Here is a 22250-nt window from a genome sequence, read left to right as displayed (position 1 = left end):
ATACTTCCTACTGCTTTCAAGGTTACCCAGTGTTTTAGTGTAGAAGCAAACAAAGGTGTGCATTTGTAAGGCCATCATGATAATGCACAATTAATAGTTTGTGTTTCCCTGGTGGCAGGGTTGGTGCTGCATTATGCTAGGCCCTGCACAAAAAGGGTCCACAATTCCACAGTCCACAATTCCTTGAAATTAATTGCCAGTCCACAATTCCTTGAAATTAAAGGAGCACAGAAAATGACAAACAATTTCAATTTAAACTGATATACTTTAGGTTCATAAATCATCTGGGAGCCATTACCTGAATTTGCCAATGTATGCAATGTATTTGCCAATGTATTTGCCATTGTCAGCTTACAGTTATTTTTTAAATTCTTGATGGCTGCCCCAGCACTCATGAATTGTACTTTTTATTCCACTTAATATCTCTATGATTAGCACCTGTTGAAGAAGCCAGCTATGCATGAATATTTAAAAAGTAGATAGCATATTACAAATTTTCAAAGATATTTTGCCAGTAAGAAAGATGAAACCACTAATTATATTGTAATTTGATATGATCAGTTGTAGTAATACATTATGTTCCTGCTAAAGGATCTGAAAATCTTTCATCTATTTTTATAATTGATTCATAACAATAAGCTACGTGAAGATCAACATTTATTTGCACTTACCTCACACATAACTTCCATCATTAAAGACATGTTGAGATTGCTCTACCTATAATTGTGTCACTTGCTAAGCCTTAAAACAGGATTATTTGCTTGTCCTAGAAATGTTTGTCTGTATATACATTCAAATTTCCTACTGCTACACAGCCTTCCTTCATTAGCTCAAGAAAAACAATCAAAACTTCATTAGAGCCAGTTGTTAGTAGTGAGCAGTGTGCTAGAAGGGGGGCTTGTTAAAAGCCCACATAGGCCTCTGCCACTGGAGCTGTCGTTTACCCTTTGTTCCAGGGATATTACTGGGAGTTGATCAGCTGCGTTAGAGAATCACAGAATTGTCTACGTTGGAAGAGACCTTCAAGATCATTTGGTCCAACCTCTGACCTAACAATAACTAGTCCTCCACTAAACCATGTCACTGAGCTCTACATCTAAACATCTTTTAAAGACCTCCAGGGATAGTGACTCCACTACTTCCCTGGGCAGCGCACTCCAATGCATAACCACCCTTTCAGTAAAGAAGCTTCACCGAACATCCAACCTAAACCTCCACTGGTGCAACTTTAGCCCATTCCTCCTTGTCCTGTCACCAGGCACGTGGGAGAATAGACCAACCCCCACCTTGCTACAGCCTCCTTTAAGGTACCCGTAGAGTGGGATAAGGTTGCCCCTGAGCCTCATAAGACTTGTTCTCCAGACCCCTCACCAGCTTCATTGCCCTTCTCTGGACTCGCTCAAGCACCTCCATGTCCTTCTTGTAGCCCAAAACTGAACATAATACTCAAGGTGCGGCCTCACCAGAGCCCAGTACAGGGGGACAATCACTTCCCTACACCTGCTGGCCACACTGCTTCTGATACAAGCCAGGACGCTGTTGGCCTTCTTGGCCACCTGAGCACACTGCTGGCTCATATTCAGCAGATTATCATCACTCCCAGGTCCTTCTCTGCCTGGCAGCTCTCCAACCACTCATCTCCCAGCCTGTAGCTCTGCTTGGGGTTGTTGCGCCCCAGGTGCAGGACCCGGCACTTGGCCTTGTTGAGCTTCATACAGTTAACCTCAGCCCATTGGTCTAACCTATCTAGATCCTCCTGCAGAGCCTTCCTACCCTCGAGCAGATCGACACACGCGCATAGCTTGGTGTTGTCTGCAAACTTACTGACGGTGCACTCGATGCCCTCATCCAGATCATCGATAAAGATATTAAAGAGACGTATTATCTCAGTTCTAATTCAAACTGCAGTTCTAATGCACACTGCAAGATTAATTGTGCCACTAGTGAGGATTCAGGATTCACGTGCATTTTGCCTGTGACAATATAGGATGTACCCAGAAAGGCTTCAGCAAAATGCTTACTTCAAAGGGAGCAAGTGAGATGCTTGTATTTTAAAAAGCAAACTTAATGAGGAAGGACAAACGAGATTTCTCCATATATTTGATCTTACTAGCTGTTTCATTTGAAGAGCCCTGACTTAAAATGTGTAAGCCCCACTAACGTTACCACAGTCATCCAAATACACAAAAAATGGACTTTACAACAACACTATTTGCTTAGAAGTTAAATATAATTAAATGCTGACACCTTGCAATAGAAAGCTAATTAAATAGGAGTGCTGCCATACAAGAAAAGATTTTTTATAATCACAGAATGGTGTGGGTTGGAAGGGACCTTAAAGACCATCTAGTTCCAACTCCCTGCTATGGGCAGGGAAATCCTTCACTAGATCAGGTTGCCCAAAGCCCATCCAACCTAGCCTTGAACACTTCTAGGGATGGGAAACAAAAATATCTAGAAAACCCATTCCACTGTCTACCACCCCATAGCAAGGAATATCATCCAGTTAGAATCCCACCTAGCCCTCCCACAAAAAGGGGATAGGACAGAATCGTTTGGACAGCCCTAACCTTATCTTGGCAGCATATTTGCAGCATCACTAAGGCTGGGTGTCTGTGCATTTTCTTGCTCTGAACCCTAACTTTACACACTGCCCAGGTCCAACACAATCCCACGTAGGGCTCCCCAAAAAATTGGCCAGGACTGAAAGGTTTGGGCAGCCTCATTTCAGCAGTCCCTTTCACTCTAGTGCTCTGCTCTTTTCCTCTTTCCAAAACCTAACCACTCTAAACCGAACCCTAAACAGTACTCAGGTTGAACTCAAACTCCATTTAGGACTCTCACAAAAAGGGAGTGAAAGAATTTGGCATTCCACTTCAGCTGATTCTAGCCAGAGTGTTCTTCGTATTCAAAAGATGAATGAGCTTTATAATATTATTTAGCTCTACTATGGTTAATCACATCATATCACCTGGGACCAGTTTTTGCATATCCAGTTGCATCTGAATTTCTAAGTAATGTAGGAGGATGAAAGCTGATTCCCCAAGTAGTTCAAATACTTTTCTTACCTCTTGGACTGTTGAGAGATGCCTCTGATGCCTTCCCACCATCTCCGCAGTGACTCTGGTCAAACGGAAGGCACTGATCACCTGTTCCTGCCACCACATCAGCATTTTTGGCCAGATCCTTTGTTTCGACAAGTGATTTTGCTTTGTAAATTTTTCTGGTGTTGGTATCAGACAAGTAAAGGGATTCTGACACTGGGTCAACAGCCAAGTAATATTTATGTGCAGGACTTGTACTAAAAGAGAACAGAAGAACATCAAAGTTAAATTGTTTTTCTTACTCATCTTTGGTCATGCTAGCCTGGCACTTGTATTCTCCTATTTATCTCCAGGTGGCTCTTCAATGATTTGGGGATGGGAAGGCATAAGTGACACCAGTTATCACGGTGCTCATCCAAGCACCACTGCTGAGGAAGAAGCAATTAGCAGTGGCTGTAAGGCTTGTCCAGCCAGCTTAGTGTCAGGTGCAGAGTTTATGCAGAGAGTGGTATTGCTGGTGTTGGTCTGGCCAGTATAAAGCTAACTGGATTGACTTCAGCTTATTTAATAATTACTAATTCCAAAAGCAAGGTCATTTTTTCTACATTAATTCTTAGTAGTCTTGGCACTGAAAACAAATCTATGACTTGCAGCAAAGTGAATCACTGACTGTTCTGCATGGGTACTAATACCCACTCTTGGTTATTTTTATCTGTTTCTAAACCTTAGGAAATATGAAGGTATGAAATATGGTGCCTTAATTCATGCTGACTGTATTGTCAGGAGAGAGGCAGAAGGCCAAGCACTGTCAGTGCAACTAGGCATGAATTAATGCACCATAATTCATGCACTGAAGTGCCTTATTGAGCTTATAAAATGTTATTAAAAAATATTTACATACGTTAATTAAATGGTGAGGATCATAAATTCTAATCAGAGCACTGGGCTGCATCTTTTTAGCAAGTAAGACATTTTGTATCTTTTTGAATGCAGAGTTAATTTCCATTTTGAGGAAATCACCTAGGCATGTGGCATACCACACCAGTGCCCCAAAACTGATGGGCTTGTGCTGTAGTCCTGGTTATAAAATAGAATCAAACCCTGGATAGGTGTAGATCCTTCAAATCACTCAGTCTGTTACTGAAAATGGAAGAGATGGGCAGAGGCAGAGATGTGCTCACTGCTTGGCAGAGCATCCAGGTCTCGGGCAGTACTTTTACCACTGCCAAGTTTCTTCTGGGGAAGGAGGTGATTTCTGACTGTTGGCTGTGTGAGATGACCTCCCTGTAACTCTTTATGGAACTGTCCTATACAAATACACTCAGGTATTGCTATGCAGATCTGTAAGACTGAAAAATTGATATCTTTTTGTTACTTAATTGTGCAAATGTTAATACCTTAACAATTAAGATTTCTGCAACAAGGTTACAAAACAAGATTTACTTCTCTCAGATTTGTCAGTCTTGCCGTATGCTAGATATGGCGATGATCTTCTGCAGACCCAGGTTTTTATGCCACCACAAATCAGGAAAGGACGAATTCAGACAGTACAGTGCTGAAGAACTGGTAGAGGCTCCAGGACAGATATGCAATGCCTGAAGTGACACTGACTTATTTTGCTGACTAGATTTCAGGTTGATGTAGTCTCTTTAAATATGAAGCTTTTGCTTGTTTGAAGTAGATACTAAGCTTTATTAATCATCAATTAGACAGCTCTACCTTGCTAAGCAATGTTGCAAGCAAATGTAAAATACTCAACATATCTTTTTATTTTATCAATCTGAGTACTCTCTCTATATAGCTAAGAAACCTCTAACAGACAATCAGTTGAAATCTTTGATTTCTTAGCAATCAGGCCGATGCTGTACCACGGTAAATGTGACAGAACTTGGGCCTGTTTCATTTGTCATTCTCCATTCAAAAGGGGACAAACTACTCAGCACCTCTGAGGAGTGGGTCACAAGCTAGACTAGCTTAAAGCTGACCTTAGTCATAAGCTTCTACAAAAGATGGGAATATATAAGCAATGAGGTATTTTTACAGTTGGGGAACAGATGTGAAACCCAGTCCAAGGAAATTCAGGGAATGAGAGAGGACCACAGTATGATGCAAGAGAATAAGTGGATGAGCTAAAGGCAATTGATGCTGAATTGCGTATCACCATTACTATAGAATTGTTTGTTAAAAACATTGAGAATCATTTATGCTCTCTGGAGTGATCTCTGAAGAGACTGACCAGCTAAAAGATTACTCTTTAATAAAATACTCCCATGGAAAAAGTTGCAAGGAGAATTCACAATGTTAAATAAACATTTTCTCTGTCATGCAGAAACTGTAGAGAACCAGGGGTCATGATATACCCTCCTTGTAGACACATTTTGTGTCACACTTGTCATTACATTTAATAAGACTGTTTGTTAAAAAAACTCAATGTTATATATGCTTAAAAGCCTTGAATACTGAAATTTTTACAGAATTTGAGTAAAAATGGAAAAAAATCAAATGCTCCTCATCTTTGTAGAAGTTTGCAATCAAATCTAAATCAGAGGTTATTTAAATTATCCTATTAAAAACTACAGGAAGTAGCCTAGGATTTATGATGAATCTTTCCAGAAAAAATGGTAACAGGCCTGTAGTACAATTTATCCCTGTAACCTCAAAGTCTAGTTTCCATTTGACCGGTTATCAGATGCCTTTAGATGCCCCTAGATCTTATTAAAATCTTGAAGGCAATAAAATTTAGAAAACCACATAGGTTGAGTTGTTTTTTAAACAGTCAAAAAAACAAGATCAGTGTCTTCTGTATCCTACTCTCCAAACTACACTTTTTTTTTTTTTTTTTCCCCACTGTTTTCTTTTTCCTGGCAAAACCTTTTTTCCTGCTGTTTTGGAGACTAAAGATTGTGCTGAGGATTTGGATTTTGAGCCTTTTCTTTCCTGGCCTGTTACATGAAAACATCCAGTTGTTGCTTCCATGTGAGCATCCTAGAAATCTCCAAGACATGCATAACCCAGTATTTATCCTTGCTGTGGTCTTTACAGCCTGAACAGAACACCATAGACTGGGACTGATGAGTGCTCCTCTGTACCCTCAAAGACTACAGTAACTTCAAGTTACTTCCTCAGGTCTTCCATGGATTTCACTTGGGTAGGATATGGATAGAAGCAACTATGATTTTCTGATTAATAGGACTGGGACACTTGTATATTTTCACAAATTGAATTAATTAAGGCTTAAGCTTATCTCAAAACAAAACAAAACAAAAAACATCCAACAATTATAATGACTAGTTATTAAAAAAAAAATCTACTTTACAAAAGAAACGCCCAAATTAAAAACCTGACTGAAGTTCTGAATGCATTACAAAGTACATTCAATTTGCTTCTTTTCATTAGTGTACAAAGATACTGATCGGCTTAGTATAAAGGAAAAAGGAAATGATCCTTCAGTTAAAATATAAAACCTTGTGCTAGGAATTATTCCGTTTTTATTAACCTTTTATTGTAAAACATATGAAATACATCTATAAGCAGGATGGCAAATAACCTATAGTATTCAATAGCATTCTAGTGGTTATACCAAGTAATTCTGACCAGTAATCTCAGCCTGCAGAACACATGTTCCGTCCATGAAACACTTCCTGCTATGCCACGCAGTCATTAGCTTAGCTCATTTATTTATCTCATTTATGTACTTAGATGCCAAGAAGTTTGTTTCTAAGGGTACACAGTGTCTTGGTGCCTCACTGTCTCTTCCTAGCCAGCAACGTCATTTCTGCAGGTGGACTGTTAGAAATCCCACAGTCTATTGCACAAGCCTCACGTCCAACACTATTTTTTTTTTTTAACAACTTGCATTGTAATGTTAAAATGTTTAATAGAAATGGGAAAAGTAACTTGTGTATGCTGTAGCTGGAGGAAGCAAGGACCAAGCTGTGATGTGCTACCCTCAGCTTTGGATCTGTTGTGCTCTTAGTGCACCCCCCCATAACTAAAGCAGATTTTAAAGTTCAAGTATACTAGAACCATGAAAGCACAGGCTCTTGGGGAATTCAGAAGCCTTTTGTCTTATTCCTTGCCAAACCCCAGTTTGCTTGGCTGGCTATATCTATCATCATATGAGCATATTATGAAAAGCATAGGACAGCTATGAACAGCATTCCCAGCTTGCAAGTTCAAACCTCTCCATTGCTGCTTGGTGATCAGCAAACAGGTTTTTAGATCAATCAGTTGATCAACTGATTTGATTCCTTCAAAGGGAACAAACCAAATCACCCTAAAGGTGAATTTGATTTACATTTGTATTTATGAAATTCAAAGTGTTTTCCTAAATAAGAACTTCCACTAGTCAGGTCTTTTGTAAGACATATTTGACATGTTTCACGTATTACTGTTAGTGTTTTTTACTCACCTGTGTCTTGTGTCTCTATTCCTAGTAAGACAGACCGGTTCAGGTTTAAAAAAAAAAAAAAAAAGACAAGAAATATTAGTACTCCACAACACGGTGTTCTTTGTCTAACTGCTGTATACAAATAAAACATTGTTTTTCCTGGCATTCGCTTCTTTCTCTCAAAATCTGTTTCCTTTTCACCACCCACCACCTTCACATTTTCAAGTTCATTCTGAACAATCAACCCACAATTTCATTGCCTGCAATGCTAGCTAGTTAGAAATTCATGGGTGCTAAGTAAAAGAAATTTAGTGCATCGGTGTCCAAAACCTTTCCTGCCTTCCCCTATGCCTTGAAAGGGAATCCAAAGCAGGAGTCAGTTGCAGGGAAGTTGTTAAGAGTGGCACTGGCCCAGCCTGGGACACATCAGTCTGCAATGCCAGGTTTGCTCATCTGCTTAAACCCAGCCAGATCCTGTTACAGATAAAGAACAATTTAATTGTATTAATTTCAAACATGGTAAGTCTGTCTGCAGCCTCAGTGCTGTGATCTGATGTGACACTTTGAATATTTGCTATTGAATAGGGGTGGGGTGTTTTTCTAAAAGCTTCATGGAATTTGAAACCTTTTTGGGGAAAATTGCATGAAAAGCCCATATGAGAAGGGGATTTTCAACTTTTTGGGGGGATTGCATGAAAATACCCACAAGAAGAATAATTAGCTCTATTAATTCTGTACTCTGTAGAAATTCATTATGCAATATCTGTTCTAAATGCCTCTTAGGATGCCTTTTTAAACTGACGACTTGAAACAATGCATACGTTTTCTAATGACCAGGTTTGACAGTCAGTGAGACACATGTTCAGGAAGCAACCAAATGCAGATGCCTCTTTAAAGCATGAAGAAAAAATGTAGTTTTCATAGGTGTATCACAGCCAGGATAGGGAACACTAGCCAAAGGTAACCATATTTTCTTTTACCTTAATTCTAATATGCCAATAGAGTTTCCAGAGGGAAAGATCCGTCTGACAAAATTGAAGTCTCCAATGTACAAACTCCCATCAGGCCCAGAAGCAAGAGCAACTGGGGCAAAGAGTTTACTGTTGAGTGCAAGACCATTGCAGTTGGAGCAGGAGACACTCCTCTGGTGTCCATTGCCCATCACAGTGGAGATGACTGGTGGCTGCTGGGAAATGAACATGTTTTCACCATTTCCTTTGTGTACAATTCCTAAGGGGAAGGAAGGGGGAGAAAACAGGAGACAAAAAAAAAAAAAAAAAGCAAATGTATAGTGCTTAAACTATTCTGCAATTTGGGCTTTTGAAATCCTACAGAACAGCAGATTGGCAAAATAGCAAAAGCCACCTGATCTGTTGAAGGCTGTGTCACAGGGTTCCACTAATCTCTTCCAATTTTGTTCAGTCCCAAGTTTCACCATCGCTGCTTTGTCAATTAGTGGTGAGTGGCTATTTTAAAAGCCAACATCATGAGGAGAACTCATGGTTGCTTAATGCTCTAACAAATTGACTGTTAATTGCAGTGCTATCTGATTTCTCAGGGATTACTACTTTAATATTCATTTTATTCATAAATTTTTATTAGGTAGCAGAGGAATTTCTGAGGCAGTTTGAATATTTAATTAAAGGAGATTAATAGCAGGACTACTATGCATTTTTCACAAAAGAGCACTGAGTGGCAGTACAAAATCAATATTCAAATGTAAATGTGAGTCCTTCATGGTATATAAAAATGGTGCAGACTGCAGCAAAGCCAAGCTAGAAGTAACTGAGGCACAAGCGAATTTCTTACCAACAGGAATATATTATGTGCTGCCATAAAGTTTAAAACAAGTTTCCAAAATGTCAGTTATTTCAGTACTGCTCTGGGGCATACATTGTTGACTCTTCCCAGCTACTAGGTTGTTAGCACCAGATCCAGTGCAAACATGCATTTTCTTGGGTAGATATCTGCAGTGTTTATTTTAAACAGCGATGTAATAATATATTTAAGAAGTACATTTTAAATGGCATATTATTGTAAAATTTTGACTTTTTCTGAGTGAAAGTTGAGCATTAAAGCATTCATATTCCCCTTAGAAATCCCAGCATTTCATCAGGAAAAAAAAGTAGCATAATTAAAGGAATAAACACAAGGGAATATACTTTTGGAGGACTCTTCCTGATACTCCGAGAACTGGGGTGCTGCAGTAAGGATACATTGAGACACTTCAGTGTTTTCATGAAGTAGAGTGGATGTACCTGTGTGTGTGCTGTCTCTCTCCACTTTTGTAAAACTCTTTTTGTGGCTTTCAGGTAAGCCAAATTAAAATTCTCGGTGGAATTATTTAAGTGTTGCCACAGCTGTTTTCAAGAGAATTCTATTAAAAAAAAAAAATCTGAACAATAAAGGACAGAATACTTGTATTTGGTTGAACATTTGCTTAAAAAAAGGGCATCTTAGAAATATGCCAGCAAAATTAATGGCAATATCCTCCCTTATGTACCGGATAAAAATGCAGCTAAATGAAGATGCTGCCCTTTGTCTGAAATTAACAATGTAAAGGTAATCGTTCAACTGCCTCATACAAATGCCAGTAAATAATTAGGGCTCTGGAGAATATCTTTTTTGCTGTCAATAAATGTAACCATGTACTTAATTTCAGGCTCTCGAGCTGCTGCTTTAATTTTAGCCAGTGCTGTGTTGCACTGGGGCTAGAGTTACTGTAAAGCATAAAGTCCCTTTAAAAGTACTCCTCTTTCCCCCAGATAAATAAAAACTGAAATCAATATACTTGCCCATCAGAAGAAAAATTTAATTCAGAGAATACTTTGAAAACTTGGTTAATAGTGCATTTGCTTGTATTCATCTGCATTTTTACAAGGACTACATATAGGAACTAGCATTTCTGGTATGTGTTCTCCTCTGGATTATGAGAAATACCCTGAAGATCTTCCAAACTGACTGACACCTTTCTGTTAGAAAACATTCAACTCAGATCATGTAATGAATTGTAAGAGATTGACCCTCTGGACTGAAGGAAAAGTAGAAAAGGAGTTCAGTATAGCTGAGAAAAGGATGGGATCCTCTGTCAATGTGAGCTTCATATCGATGCAAAAACATATACATTTAAAATCTTAAGCTTGCGGTGAGAGCCATGCATTGGAATACATATTTTTCACAGCTAAACTGCAAGAATCAGATTTTATTATTATTTTTTTTAAAGATAATTAACATGTGGCACTATAGCATTGTTTGTAATTGGTATGGTTTCTGCATGTCAGTTCTTGTCCCTCCAAAGCTCAGACTGTGCTGTTAAATCCAAGTCTGTATAATTGTATCTATTCATTCCACAACTTTTCTATTCTATTTATTTTGTAACCTCTCTGAGAGGAATAGCTTTTATGGAGAGGGAGATAAGCGTAGCCACCTCGTCTCTGAGCAGGAACAGCGCACACATCAGCAGAGCTACTGGAAGCATGGCTTAGTGGCTGAAGTTAAATATAAGTTCTTCAGGACTAGTTAACTCAGGAAGCAAAGTGGTTTTAGTCTGAAAACAAAATTGCACTTTGCAACAGAGAATTTTTAGAAAGACATTTATGTTATTGTCCAATGCTATTTCTGTAGTTAATCCAGTGACAGTGTTTCAAAACTGGATAAATTTCATGCTTCTCAGAAGTGCAGCTCTCCATATGCACAGAGAAATGCTTTAATTAAAAATGAAAATCTGAATATATTCAGATTTTCATTTTTAATTATGAATTTATTCAGATTTGAGAAGGCTCCTCATGCTTTTCATTTCACTCACAGTTGTATGGAGATAAGTGTGAATTGTATAATTCTAGGTTTGAATCATATCCTCCTCATTATAAGTATGGTTTATTTATCCGAAATCAACAAGCAGTTCACTAGTTTCAAGATCAAAAGTGCACTAGTTATTTTTATCTTTTTTTGGTGATAAAGTTGACTATTTAGTTTTGCTGCTTTACTATGGGCCTGCAGGCTGCTCTGTTAGGTGTGTCCTAGCTATGATACAGTTATTGTTTGTCTGTTCCTAACTGCTTTTCTAATTCATATATGGCTGAGTGAGGTGTGCTTGATTATGCGTAATAAAGCCTATTATGGTCATGAGAAATAGGCAAGGCACTGCTCTACCCGGGCTTTGTGTTCCTCGCTGGAGATGCCCTCATACGCAACCTGTGCACAAAGGAGACTCGCAGACTGCAAATCAAGCGTGTGCTTACACCCTGCCCAGCTGCATCTCTGTGCATAATGGATGAAGATCCAAACACCTTCCCTCCGATTTCAGCCTTGACAGTGCCCAGCGCACTGAGAACACGAGAGGAAGAGGAGTGTGTATGAGAGGCTGTACATTCGCCATTCTCACTGTTGGGGTGGGGAAGAGGGCACAGGCCTCTTCACAGGATTTCAGAGGAGGCACTGTGGTCACTGCTCGTCAGATTTCCTGAGAGGCTGTGCCACACAGCTGTGATGGGCCAGCAAGCAATTTGTCACCATACACCCCGTGCTCTGGAAGGCAGTGGTTTAGCCTCACTTGCGTTGTAATTGTCTGTTTTACAGAGTCTGAGAACATGCTAGTGCCTATATGGTGAATGATAGTAGTAACCACTGCAGTTAGCAGATAGTTATATAAACTATATATAAACTGGACTTAGTGCCAGCAATTTAGTCTTGAAATTAAACTATGTAAGTGGTAAATTGGCACTAAAGAGGAGGCTATAGGGCACACAGCTGGGGGCTGAGCTGACTGAGGTCAGATTTCTCTTTGTGTTAAATGTCAATAGCTGGCATTTAAAAGAGACAATCTATACAAACCAGTAAGACAGGGCATGAAAGAACTGCTATTTAAAATGTCAAACTATTTTAAATCAAAACAGAAATCCAGATAATTTACAAACTAAATCTGACCTTTTGTATTTGGAATATTTATACTGTAGTTGTGCATTCAACAACAGAACTTGTAAAAACCTAGCAGACATACCTCTGTACATGAATCTTCATTACAGAAGTTTGTAGATGGAAACAGATTTCAGTGGACAGACTCCCAGTAGGAGAAAATTGAGAGAACTTCACTGAATCCAGCACTAAAATGATTTCTGTGATCTGAAATCTGACCCCAAGTCTCCCAAGCAAAGTGAGTTATTTATCTGCAAAATCATACTTTTTTTTTCAGTTAGCTTCATTTATAAGTATTGTTTTAATAGTTTAATCTCACTAAGACTTTATTCCTGATTAAAGAAGTTAGGGGAAGAAAAAAAAAACACACCACAAACAAACCAGGAATAAAATAAAAGCAATGAAAAAACAGATTCAAGTCTCCATGCTTGAAGAATCTGTATGCAGCGTTAATGATGTGACATAAAAAGCATTTCCATTTTTTTTTTCCTAATGCTTTGATTGGATTTGAATAGATTGCTTATCCCAAAGAGTAACTGAACTTCTCTGAAAAGTGGGCAGCAACGAAAGCTTCTGCTCAGCAGACTGGCAAGGTGGTTTTAGAAGGGCCACCTCTTACTCAGCTGTTCCATTTCCATGCATGTTTTGTCTCCCTAGAGCTGTGACCACCAACGCTGCTACTAATCAAGGTTAGTCATAGGATGAATTAGGAATGTAGGCACTTCACTGAGAATATAACACACCATAAACTGACCTAAAATGTAGTACTTCCATACAAGCAGTGTGAAAACAAACTTAAATGAGCATGCCCTTTTCCCACCCAAATGACTAAACTGTGCTCATAATCACAACAGTTAGGGATATTAGTGTTTAATACCTGGGAGCCAGAACATTAAAAACAGGCTTTCAGATGGCATTTACAGTTCATTTCTGAATAAAGGATAGTGCAGATTCAAAGAAAGAGGATTAAATGTTAGAAATAGTAATACTGAAAATCTGAACAATTAATTCCTTTAAAATTTGTATTCTTCTGTGTGGCCAGTTAATAAAGGAAGGACTTACCACTTTGTGGATTTAATACATGGTGTTTGTTTATTGACCAGCCTCCCAGATTTGAAGCATCCATTTCAAAGCCTTGAAGGGTTACTGTTCTTTTCTCCCACAGAATAAAATCAGGACATGTTTCATATTCATAACCCACGGACACTGTAACCAAATAATTAAAGATCTATCAGTTTAGTTTTTTCTCTGTGAACTACTAAGTAATTTTCATTCTAGGTTTTGATATTCACCTTTCAAGTAATGATGTCATTAATTTACCTCTGCCTGATTGCTACTGTCAAATGGAATTTTTAAACAGAGTTTAAGGGATTAGTATGTTACGACAGCTATGGTTACTACAGTTTCAAAGCAGAGAACTTTGTGTTATCAGTTACAGATTGTCTTAAGAACATAAATCTCCTCCAATGACTTCTGACTTGATAGTTTATTGTATTTCTGTGAATTCTCTGAGCAGTAGCCTAAACAGAAAAACAAAATCCAGGTTAAAACAATCTGGCTTTCTTTTTTTCTAAGTGTGAGCATATTGATATTGAATTCTCATACACTGGATATTTTTGAAATGTAGCAATCTTTAACCTAAAGATCGTGCTGTAATTATAAGGAATGTAGCTGGGCAGAAGTGGATTGCCAAACTGAAAGTTATGTTTTGACATCAGATCCCAGAAGTTTGATCTAGGAAATATTAACACATTTTAGCCTTTCCAAAATAAAAATGCCTTCAAAAATATTTTAAGAAGAAATACAAAAATATTTTAAGAAACACTCTTTTCTGACATTTTCATTATTTTCATCTCATTTTTCTACCTAGCAATTCTAGGTATGTTTTACCTGAACCGCAAATGGTTTTAATATAATCAAAATTCTGCTACTAGATTCAATCAAAATATTTTGACCAGCTCTATAGTATGGAACATTTTTGTTTTTAAGATAAATATTCTATGCGAAACTGAAAGCTGTTCCTTACATCAATTTTACTTAGCAGAGCTGCTTCATCAATTCAGTAGAAAGAACATGCTTTTGGAGCTAAACTTTGACTTGTAACAATCATATCTCAAGTACTGTACATACTGTACATTTAAAACTTACAGGTTTCAGTCTGCATGCTCTGTTCAATTTTTCACTTACAGGAGCACTTTTGTCTAAAATCTGCAACCAAGGTGACTCCCTTGTCTGAGTGCCCAGCTGCAGGCATGGAGCCTCCTCCAGAACAGCCACTGACCTCCTGTGCTGGGATGAGCCATCAAGGTTCAGTAACTGAACATGCTATTTTCTAGGTGTTAATGCAGGGAGAAAATAAAGGGCTGATTTTTCCTACAAAGCAACCTCATGCTCACCTATACGTTAGTATCTTTACTCCATTCATGCACTTAACACGCTCAATCCTGTGTCAGATGTATGTACTTGGGAATGTAAAGACCTATAATACAGTGTCACTCAGCCTTGCTAAGTGAACCATTACAGACCCACAGGACAGACCTTCAGCTGCTGTAAGGTACCATACTGATATTTAGGTCAAGGGAGGCATAACAGTTTTCACCAACTGAGAATCTGTGCCAATGGATCCACAGTGGCACACTTACCAGCACTGTAGCTAACGCTGTAAAGTGACTGCTATTCTCTGCCTATAGCTGCCAAATACCCTCTAGAGATTACAGTCCCCTTTCTTAAAAGTTCTTTCTTCCATGCTCACAGTTAGTGGCTGCCTTTTTGTCCCTTCCCATCAGTAAGCGACACTTAGACAAACATTCACTTCATATTTACAAATATGTTTCTATGCATACTTATATTTAAGAACAAAATCTATTCTGCACACTAAAAATTTCCTTCTGACAATTTAGGCTTCAAAAAGGAACTTTTGAGTAATTTTAACACTGGATATCCCAAACCATCTAAAGGGAAGCACTTATCTGCCATCCATGAAAATTTCCTATCAATTGTTTTGCATGCAAAATAGTCAAGGTGAAATGTAACAATTATAAAGTCAGCCAAGCAACTACAGTGCTACTTGAATAATAAATATTTTGTGTCTAGAAGGTTTGCAAAAACACTGATTTTGTAAGTGAACTGACAATCTCCACTTAACCTCATTGTGGGGTGTTACTTTCTGGTTAAATTCATTTATTGCCCTTTTTTTTTAGTTGACTGAGATTTCACTGCATGAAGGAGAACTGTTAAATCTTTGGACATTAACAGCCAACAATCTACACTTTTCACAAAAATTTTTAGAAGAATCAAGAATAATCTGTTACTAGAGCCAGCATATCATGGTTTAAGGGCTGTTGCTGTTTCTCCTGCTGCTCTTCCAAAATAGAGATTAAAAATAAAAGACATGATTAAACATGACAGTGACCTCTACTTCAACTTCTAAAGTATTTGTACTTATCAGCATCTTACTCTGAACAATGAATATAAGGAACTCAGCTAAAGTAATAAGTAGAATAATAAACTGAGAAGACCTAAGACTATTCTTCTCAAGAGTTTATATTTGCATCCGGAAGGGTAAATCCTTGCATTCCACTTCCTCCTGCTGTGGGGAATTCAAGGACTTTCAGGAGAAAGATTGAGCATGTAGGGAGTTATACAGGAGTATTTACTGAGGTTTGTATTGAAATCTCTCCTTTTCCTATGTTAGGTTACAAGAGCATGCAAACTATACCATGAAGATTTTGTGGCAACATTCATGTGACCTTTCTTTTATTTAGAACAAAAAATTGCTACTTTATCATTTCTGCTGTTCCTTTGAGAAAAGAAAATGGTGGTGTGTTAGACTTCTGGAATAGATAAACACCAGCTAACATTTTCTATACAAATTTAAACAAAACCATTTTTGTGTTGAAATATGCTCAAAGTCTCCTTTTCTATAACTGGTTACATGATCATTTCTGTCAACAATCCTGAAGAAGAATAAAGATGTTTATAGGAGTTATAAAACCAGAGGCAGACAGTTGTATTCCTGAGTTCCACGACTTCAACCTGCTGCAATTTAATTTAATTAAAATGAAATTTGAACAGAATGCATTATTAAATATTGGTAATATACTGGAAGAGAAAACTATTTTGACAAAATTTATATAATGGATGCAGATAAAGGTCCCTGAGTACTACAGTGTCAAATTAAACCTTTATTAGAATCTAACAAAGTATTCTAAAAATGCACTTAAAATATAATGATTTTTGTTTCAGTTTTGCAAGAAGCATGGTTAAACTAAATTAAGCAAAAGCAAAAAAATCAACACAACACCAATTAAACAATTAAAAAGTTGTTACCCAGCACCATTGTATAAGCTTTATGCATATTTAAACATATAACTCATCTGCTTCTAATTTGGGAATCTACAAACATCTACAGTCTACTATAACTACAGTTTCATTTAGAAGATGTTATGTATTTGATTTGAGTTGTTTTAAATTCTAGGCATGTATTAGACCTGATGATCATAAGAAGACTCTTAAATGATGGAGAGGGAGCTGGTGTACCTAACTTTTCCATCTCAAACATGTTAGCGTTAACATGTATTGACAGAGCCTGAATGCAGGGCTTGTGTAAATGAGACAAAGAAAGCTGCAAGTGCCTCCTGTAACATTGCTGGTCCTGCCTGATCACCAGTGGGTGCCCAAAAGGCATGCTTGAGTTTTGCTTTTGTTCTGGATTTGCAGAAATATGTGTATGTGAAAGCAACAACTCATTTAATACCTTCTGTCACTGCAAAGTACAAGCAGGAAGCTGTATCTGTAATGAGCTAGGGCTAGATTTGCCCCCGAACAATGAGGTTCCATGGGATGAGCTGAAAAGGATGCTCCTGTTCCCTGCCACATGCCAAACCCAGGGGTCCAGAGTGCTGTGTCAGTGCCAGCACCTACTGTCCCCTTTGTAAAGCTGTCCACACTTCTGCAGATGTGAGCTGGATGTGGTAGATTGGAGGCACGTGGGATAATGCAGCAACTCAGAATGCCTCATGCTAAAGGTGAATTTAATCTCTTTAGGCCAATTGTAACGTGTGAGCTACAGCTGAAATGAGAAGACCCATGCTGCTCCACTAGCATTCAAAGCAGATCAGGAAACTAAAGAAGCTGAAAATTTATCAATTATTTTCTGGTTGCTTCAGTTTTTAGCTGCATTTGTTCCTGATCTGGCTCATTTCATGATCAAATGTATGTGAATGGTGGCCCATGGGAGAAGGAGGGAACACAGGAACATCCCCTCTGGCAGCAGCCTGCACTTCTGTCTGTTTAAATAGGCTGCAAGACCACAGCCCTAAAATAAGCTCCTTGTTTTCTGGTATATTCCTGTGTACAACTCATGATGTAAATCATACTCTCTATTTTTGATTCTAACATTATCCTTTGCTGACAACAATGGTTACATCTACACCATTCTCTAGGTAGGAAAGAAAGTGCTATTGTCCTTCTTTCTCCCGTCTCCTCTACGCACAGATGCTTCACAGACTACCTGTCTGGGAGCACATGGTAACAGGCAAGTGCAGATGTGCTGGGAGCTGCCAGAGCTAGCACAGCCTGGATGGCACCTTTGTCTTTGCACTGGCCAATTTGTAGGCACACTAACTGCAAGGATGACACAACAGGTCCTTAACGCAGCTTCTGGCTATGCATTCCTTGTGAGGAAGGTTGGCTTCATGTAGCCCTTGCTATTCTTATTTTACAGCCTGATCCTGCCAATGCTTCTTGCTATAATCCTTCTGACTTAAAAAGCAAATCAGAACTCCTACAGAAGTGAATAAGGCTTATTCACAGTACTAAGCTCCACTGGTAAAATAAATAACCTTGATAGAAAGTATCTGTAAAATTAGTCCATTAAGGAATATAACCCCAGAATCAATTAAAAGAAATAGCATGTCTTTTAGAAACCAAATAATGAAATTCATGCCAACAATGGCTGGCTAAATTGTATTTTCACTGACAACTTTTCTGTTGCAATTCTCAAAATTGCTGTTTGTGCTGCTTGGTAAAATAGATGATGAAACGTAGTATTTTTCTCAGAAATACTTTTAAACAACAAATCAAGAAGTCCTAACTGTTAGGGATATGAAATGGAGAAAGAAAGTGTGCCTCAAAGTTAGAATTTTGTAAACCCTAAGTGGAAATGACATTTTAAATGTCACAGCCAAAAAATGACAGAAGCAATGACACACCAAAGGTCATATTCAAAGTAACATTCAAAAACAAAGACAGCTGAATATAATGCCATTAGTACATAACCATTCTCAGAGGGAAACAGGGATTTTCAAATTGATTAAATTGGAAAGATGACATCAGAGGAACAAGAAAATAAATGTTTCTAGGATATCACAGAATCACAGAATCACAGAATTTCTAGGTTGGAAGAGACCTCAAGATCATCGAGTCCAACCTCTGACCTAACGCTAGCAGTCCCCACTAAACCATATCCCTAAGCTCTACATCTAAACGTCTTTTAAAGACTTCCAGGGATGGTGACTCCACCACTTCCCTGGGCAGCCTGTTCCAATGCCTCACAACCCTTTCAGTGAAGAAGTTCTTCCTAACATCTAACCTAAAACTCCCCTGGCTCAACTTAAGCCCATTCCCCCTCGTCCTGTCCCCATATCACATGGGTCAACTAAGCTAAAGAGGCATTTGATGTAAAAACAATGCAAGTATGGTAACAAAATTTATAAGCTCTATTTTCCTGGCTTAGTGCATGTTAGTGCTTCTGCTTATATTAAGGTAATTCTACGTACCCATAGCCTCTGCCAGACCAGAAACCTTCTGTCCATATATATCTGTCTTATTCCAGGCAAATGTGTATACCAAATTGGCTGCAGCGGGAAACCATTTCTGAAGCAGACGTCCTTCAACAGCAACTATCAGATGTACTTTTGTCATTCCAGAAGGGATGGTTGCGTGTGTCAGTATCATGCGCAGCAAAGTTTTATATCCTGGTGTTCGACTGCTCAGATAACTCAGCTTCACAAAACTTGAAGGGATTGGGATTTCCTCCTGGACCACCTTGGGAAAAAAAACAACAATATGAAAACATTATTATATCTATAGCCAGGAAAAAAGTACAATTATGTTTTTTTGTAATAACAACAGATGCTTGCTTTAGTTTTCACAATCATGATGTGAACACAGTACCACTTACAATGTTGATTTCTTGAGCAATGCAGTAGCCAGGCATATTACAAAATGTACAAAAATGAAAACTTACTGGATGGCAGTCCATCTATTTTGATAAAGAACCTTTTCCTCTAATTCTTTATGTTTATCTGCTGAGGAACAAATACTACCTCTGTGGTCATATAAGCATTAAAGCTCATAATGCTCTCTATGAGCATTACATTTTATTATTTGGTTTACTTGATGAGTGTTGTAAACCCAAATACAATCAAAAACAATTATATATATATATTTTAAATATGCACACACTTCATACATTACTTCTTGATTTGAAGACACTATCCTGCTTTGGAGGCAATAACTCTAATCTGGGGAGAGCTAAGAAAGAAAACAAACCTTCCTGCTAAAGCAGTTTCTGCACAGAAGTGCTGGCAGTAAGGCTAAACTCCAGCCAGAGAGGGCATGGCCTAAGAATGCACAGCATTGGAAACCTAATGAGGTAACTGGTGACACATAGCAGAGAAGATGAAGCAGCACGGGTGTCGTCGTCTCGCTAGCAGGTGAGTGCCCAGGATGTGCAACGGAGTTCACATCCCGCAGCACTGCTGTCAGTGCCATTGTCTGAATCACTTGGATTCAAGCTGGCATGGCTCGGCCCATGGTGGGGTAGTATCAGTTCCTGGCTGCAATGAAGTTAAGCCCCCAGCAATGAGAGGCACTGCAAGACTGTGAACTTGTGTGGGAAAAAGAGAAGCTTGGCCTTGACCTTTTGAATGATGGACCTTGGAGCTACAAAAAGGGAGCTAGCTCTTGTGATCTTGAGGGAAATGAGCTTTTATGGGGATGACTGACGTGGAACAGACAGGAGAAGAGAGTGGCTTCTTGGAGAATACCAGCACAGTCACTCAAAACCCACTAAAAACCTTAATAAGGTTAATGATTTTAGTGTATTTCAGTAATAACAAACCAACCTGTCACAATGTTACATTAGTCAAGCTTGGAAAAACACAAACTGTTTTGTTTGTATTCCCATTTTCCTATAGTTCTTGTTTAACAATATATTTTTTCACTTTCCAAACACTCTTATTTACATACTGCAACAGTATAACTGTCTAGGATTGCTGCAGTACAGCTGGAGGCCTGCCAGCACTTGTCCTTTCAACATATGAAATGTAGTGTTGCCAGGGAAATCCTGCTCCCTTTATTGTTCCTGATTTGCAGTGTTCCCCTTCTTTCCTGCTGACATCCCAGCTGCCCCCTCTGTCATGCATTTGACGACATCTCTTCTTATTTTTAACAGAAAAGCAGGAAGAAATATTCATGCATTAATACACGTTAATGCGTCTCCTTCTCCTATTATTCTGGGTTATTTTTCATTCTTTTCCCAGTACTGTACAATACAAGCTGACGCTCTAAGGACCCTCCAATGCCAAAAAAAGGACTGGGATCAATTTCTCTCTGAGTAGACTGCATCTTTGGGTACCTCCATTTTCAAACAAACAAACAAAAAACAAAAACAAAAACAAGACAACCTCATGTGAAGGAATGTAACCCATTTTTTTCTTACTGATGCACATCAGTTATTCTTAACTAACATTCTTAGTGCCACTTAGTATGTTCTGTGAAGCAACCCTGTGGCCATCAGCTGGCTGAACCATGATAATGTTTTTACACATACACAGATGTTTAAACATCACAGAGTTCAATCAGAAGTCTCTTACAGAGAGACCCTTCATTGTTTTCTTCAACACTTGGAAGAGAAAAAAGTAACAAGGATGGAAATATTCATATCTGTACCTAGCCTAAAAATACTCTCCATACTTGCTTAGTGAAATTAAAAGAGAAATCAAAAGAGGTCTTATTGCTTGAACTCTAAGTGTTCAAACAACATACAAAAAACTGTGGGGACTCACACGATCTGAAACAGGTGTAGTTGTACTGTGTTGCGCATACCACTTAGATAACCTCTTTTAAGTCCCAAATAAAAGACCAGTTAAATGCAAAGTTAATTACAAAGCGGTTCTAAACACTCAAGGGAGTCTCAAGAAAAAAAAAAAAGACATTTAAATATATACAATCCAAAAGATCATGTTCAAATTGCTTTGTGTTAGTGTGTAGAAAGTAGTAAAGACAAGCAGCTAACATATAGCTGGAGATGCTGTTGCAAAGAACTAGATGTGAATGGAGGAAAAATCCCTTGGAGTCTTCATAGGATATTGGGTCATGTCTCACACGGATGTATGGTGAAGTTGCACTGTTTATCTGTAACTTAGGAATGGTTTTGTGCATCACTATAAATGAATCATGATTTCAATAATAAATCATGGTAGGATTCCCCACCTCCTCCTTCTATTTTGAGGTAAGGTATCATGTATCTTAAAATATTAACAAAATGTAAAGAAAGTGAAAAACGTCTTGCATAACAGTAGTAAAGAGATCTACATTGGTGTCATTGTGATAAGTGAGTAACATCACAGGAGTTAATTGCTCACTATTTGCTACCATCTTTTTCACAGCAGCGCTTTCAGAACTTTCTAGGAACAAAGGGAAGACAAAGGGATATATCAAGTCTACAGTGAATACTCAACATACACCATCTCTACAATTTAGTTTTAAAGTCTGAGACTGCAAATTTTGAATTCAAAATGTAACCACTGATTTTGGTTAATTTTTTAGCATGTGTACATTTGGTGTCTATGTGTCTTTGTGTTCACACATATCGAATAGAAGTCTACATGCCTTGG

At 38.3% G+C, this 22250-nt stretch overlaps 1 protein-coding gene across 1 annotated transcript in view; it reads right to left on the bottom strand.

The window, feature by feature from the left end:
• The window catches only part of TENM1 (teneurin transmembrane protein 1), a 328347-nt gene that overhangs the window by 53984 nt on the left and 252113 nt on the right, over nucleotides 1-22250 (bottom strand). Inside the window, exons 17-21 of the mRNA XM_082770995.1 lie at nucleotides 19128-19395; nucleotides 13411-13554; nucleotides 8415-8664; nucleotides 7456-7476; nucleotides 3069-3301 (exon numbers count right to left, since the gene is read on the bottom strand). Coding sequence (XP_082627121.1) covers nucleotides 3069-3301; nucleotides 7456-7476; nucleotides 8415-8664; nucleotides 13411-13554; nucleotides 19128-19395 — 916 coding nt within the window. The remainder of the gene's footprint in view (nucleotides 1-3068; nucleotides 3302-7455; nucleotides 7477-8414; nucleotides 8665-13410; nucleotides 13555-19127; nucleotides 19396-22250) is intronic.

The sequence above is a fragment of the Aythya marila genome (assembly GCF_965140915.1).
Source record: "Aythya marila genome assembly, chromosome: 13".
Lineage (NCBI taxonomy): Eukaryota > Metazoa > Chordata > Aves > Anseriformes > Anatidae > Aythya > Aythya marila.
The sequence above is the reverse complement of the archived record's forward strand: the minus strand, read 5'-3'. Positions and strand labels throughout refer to the sequence as shown.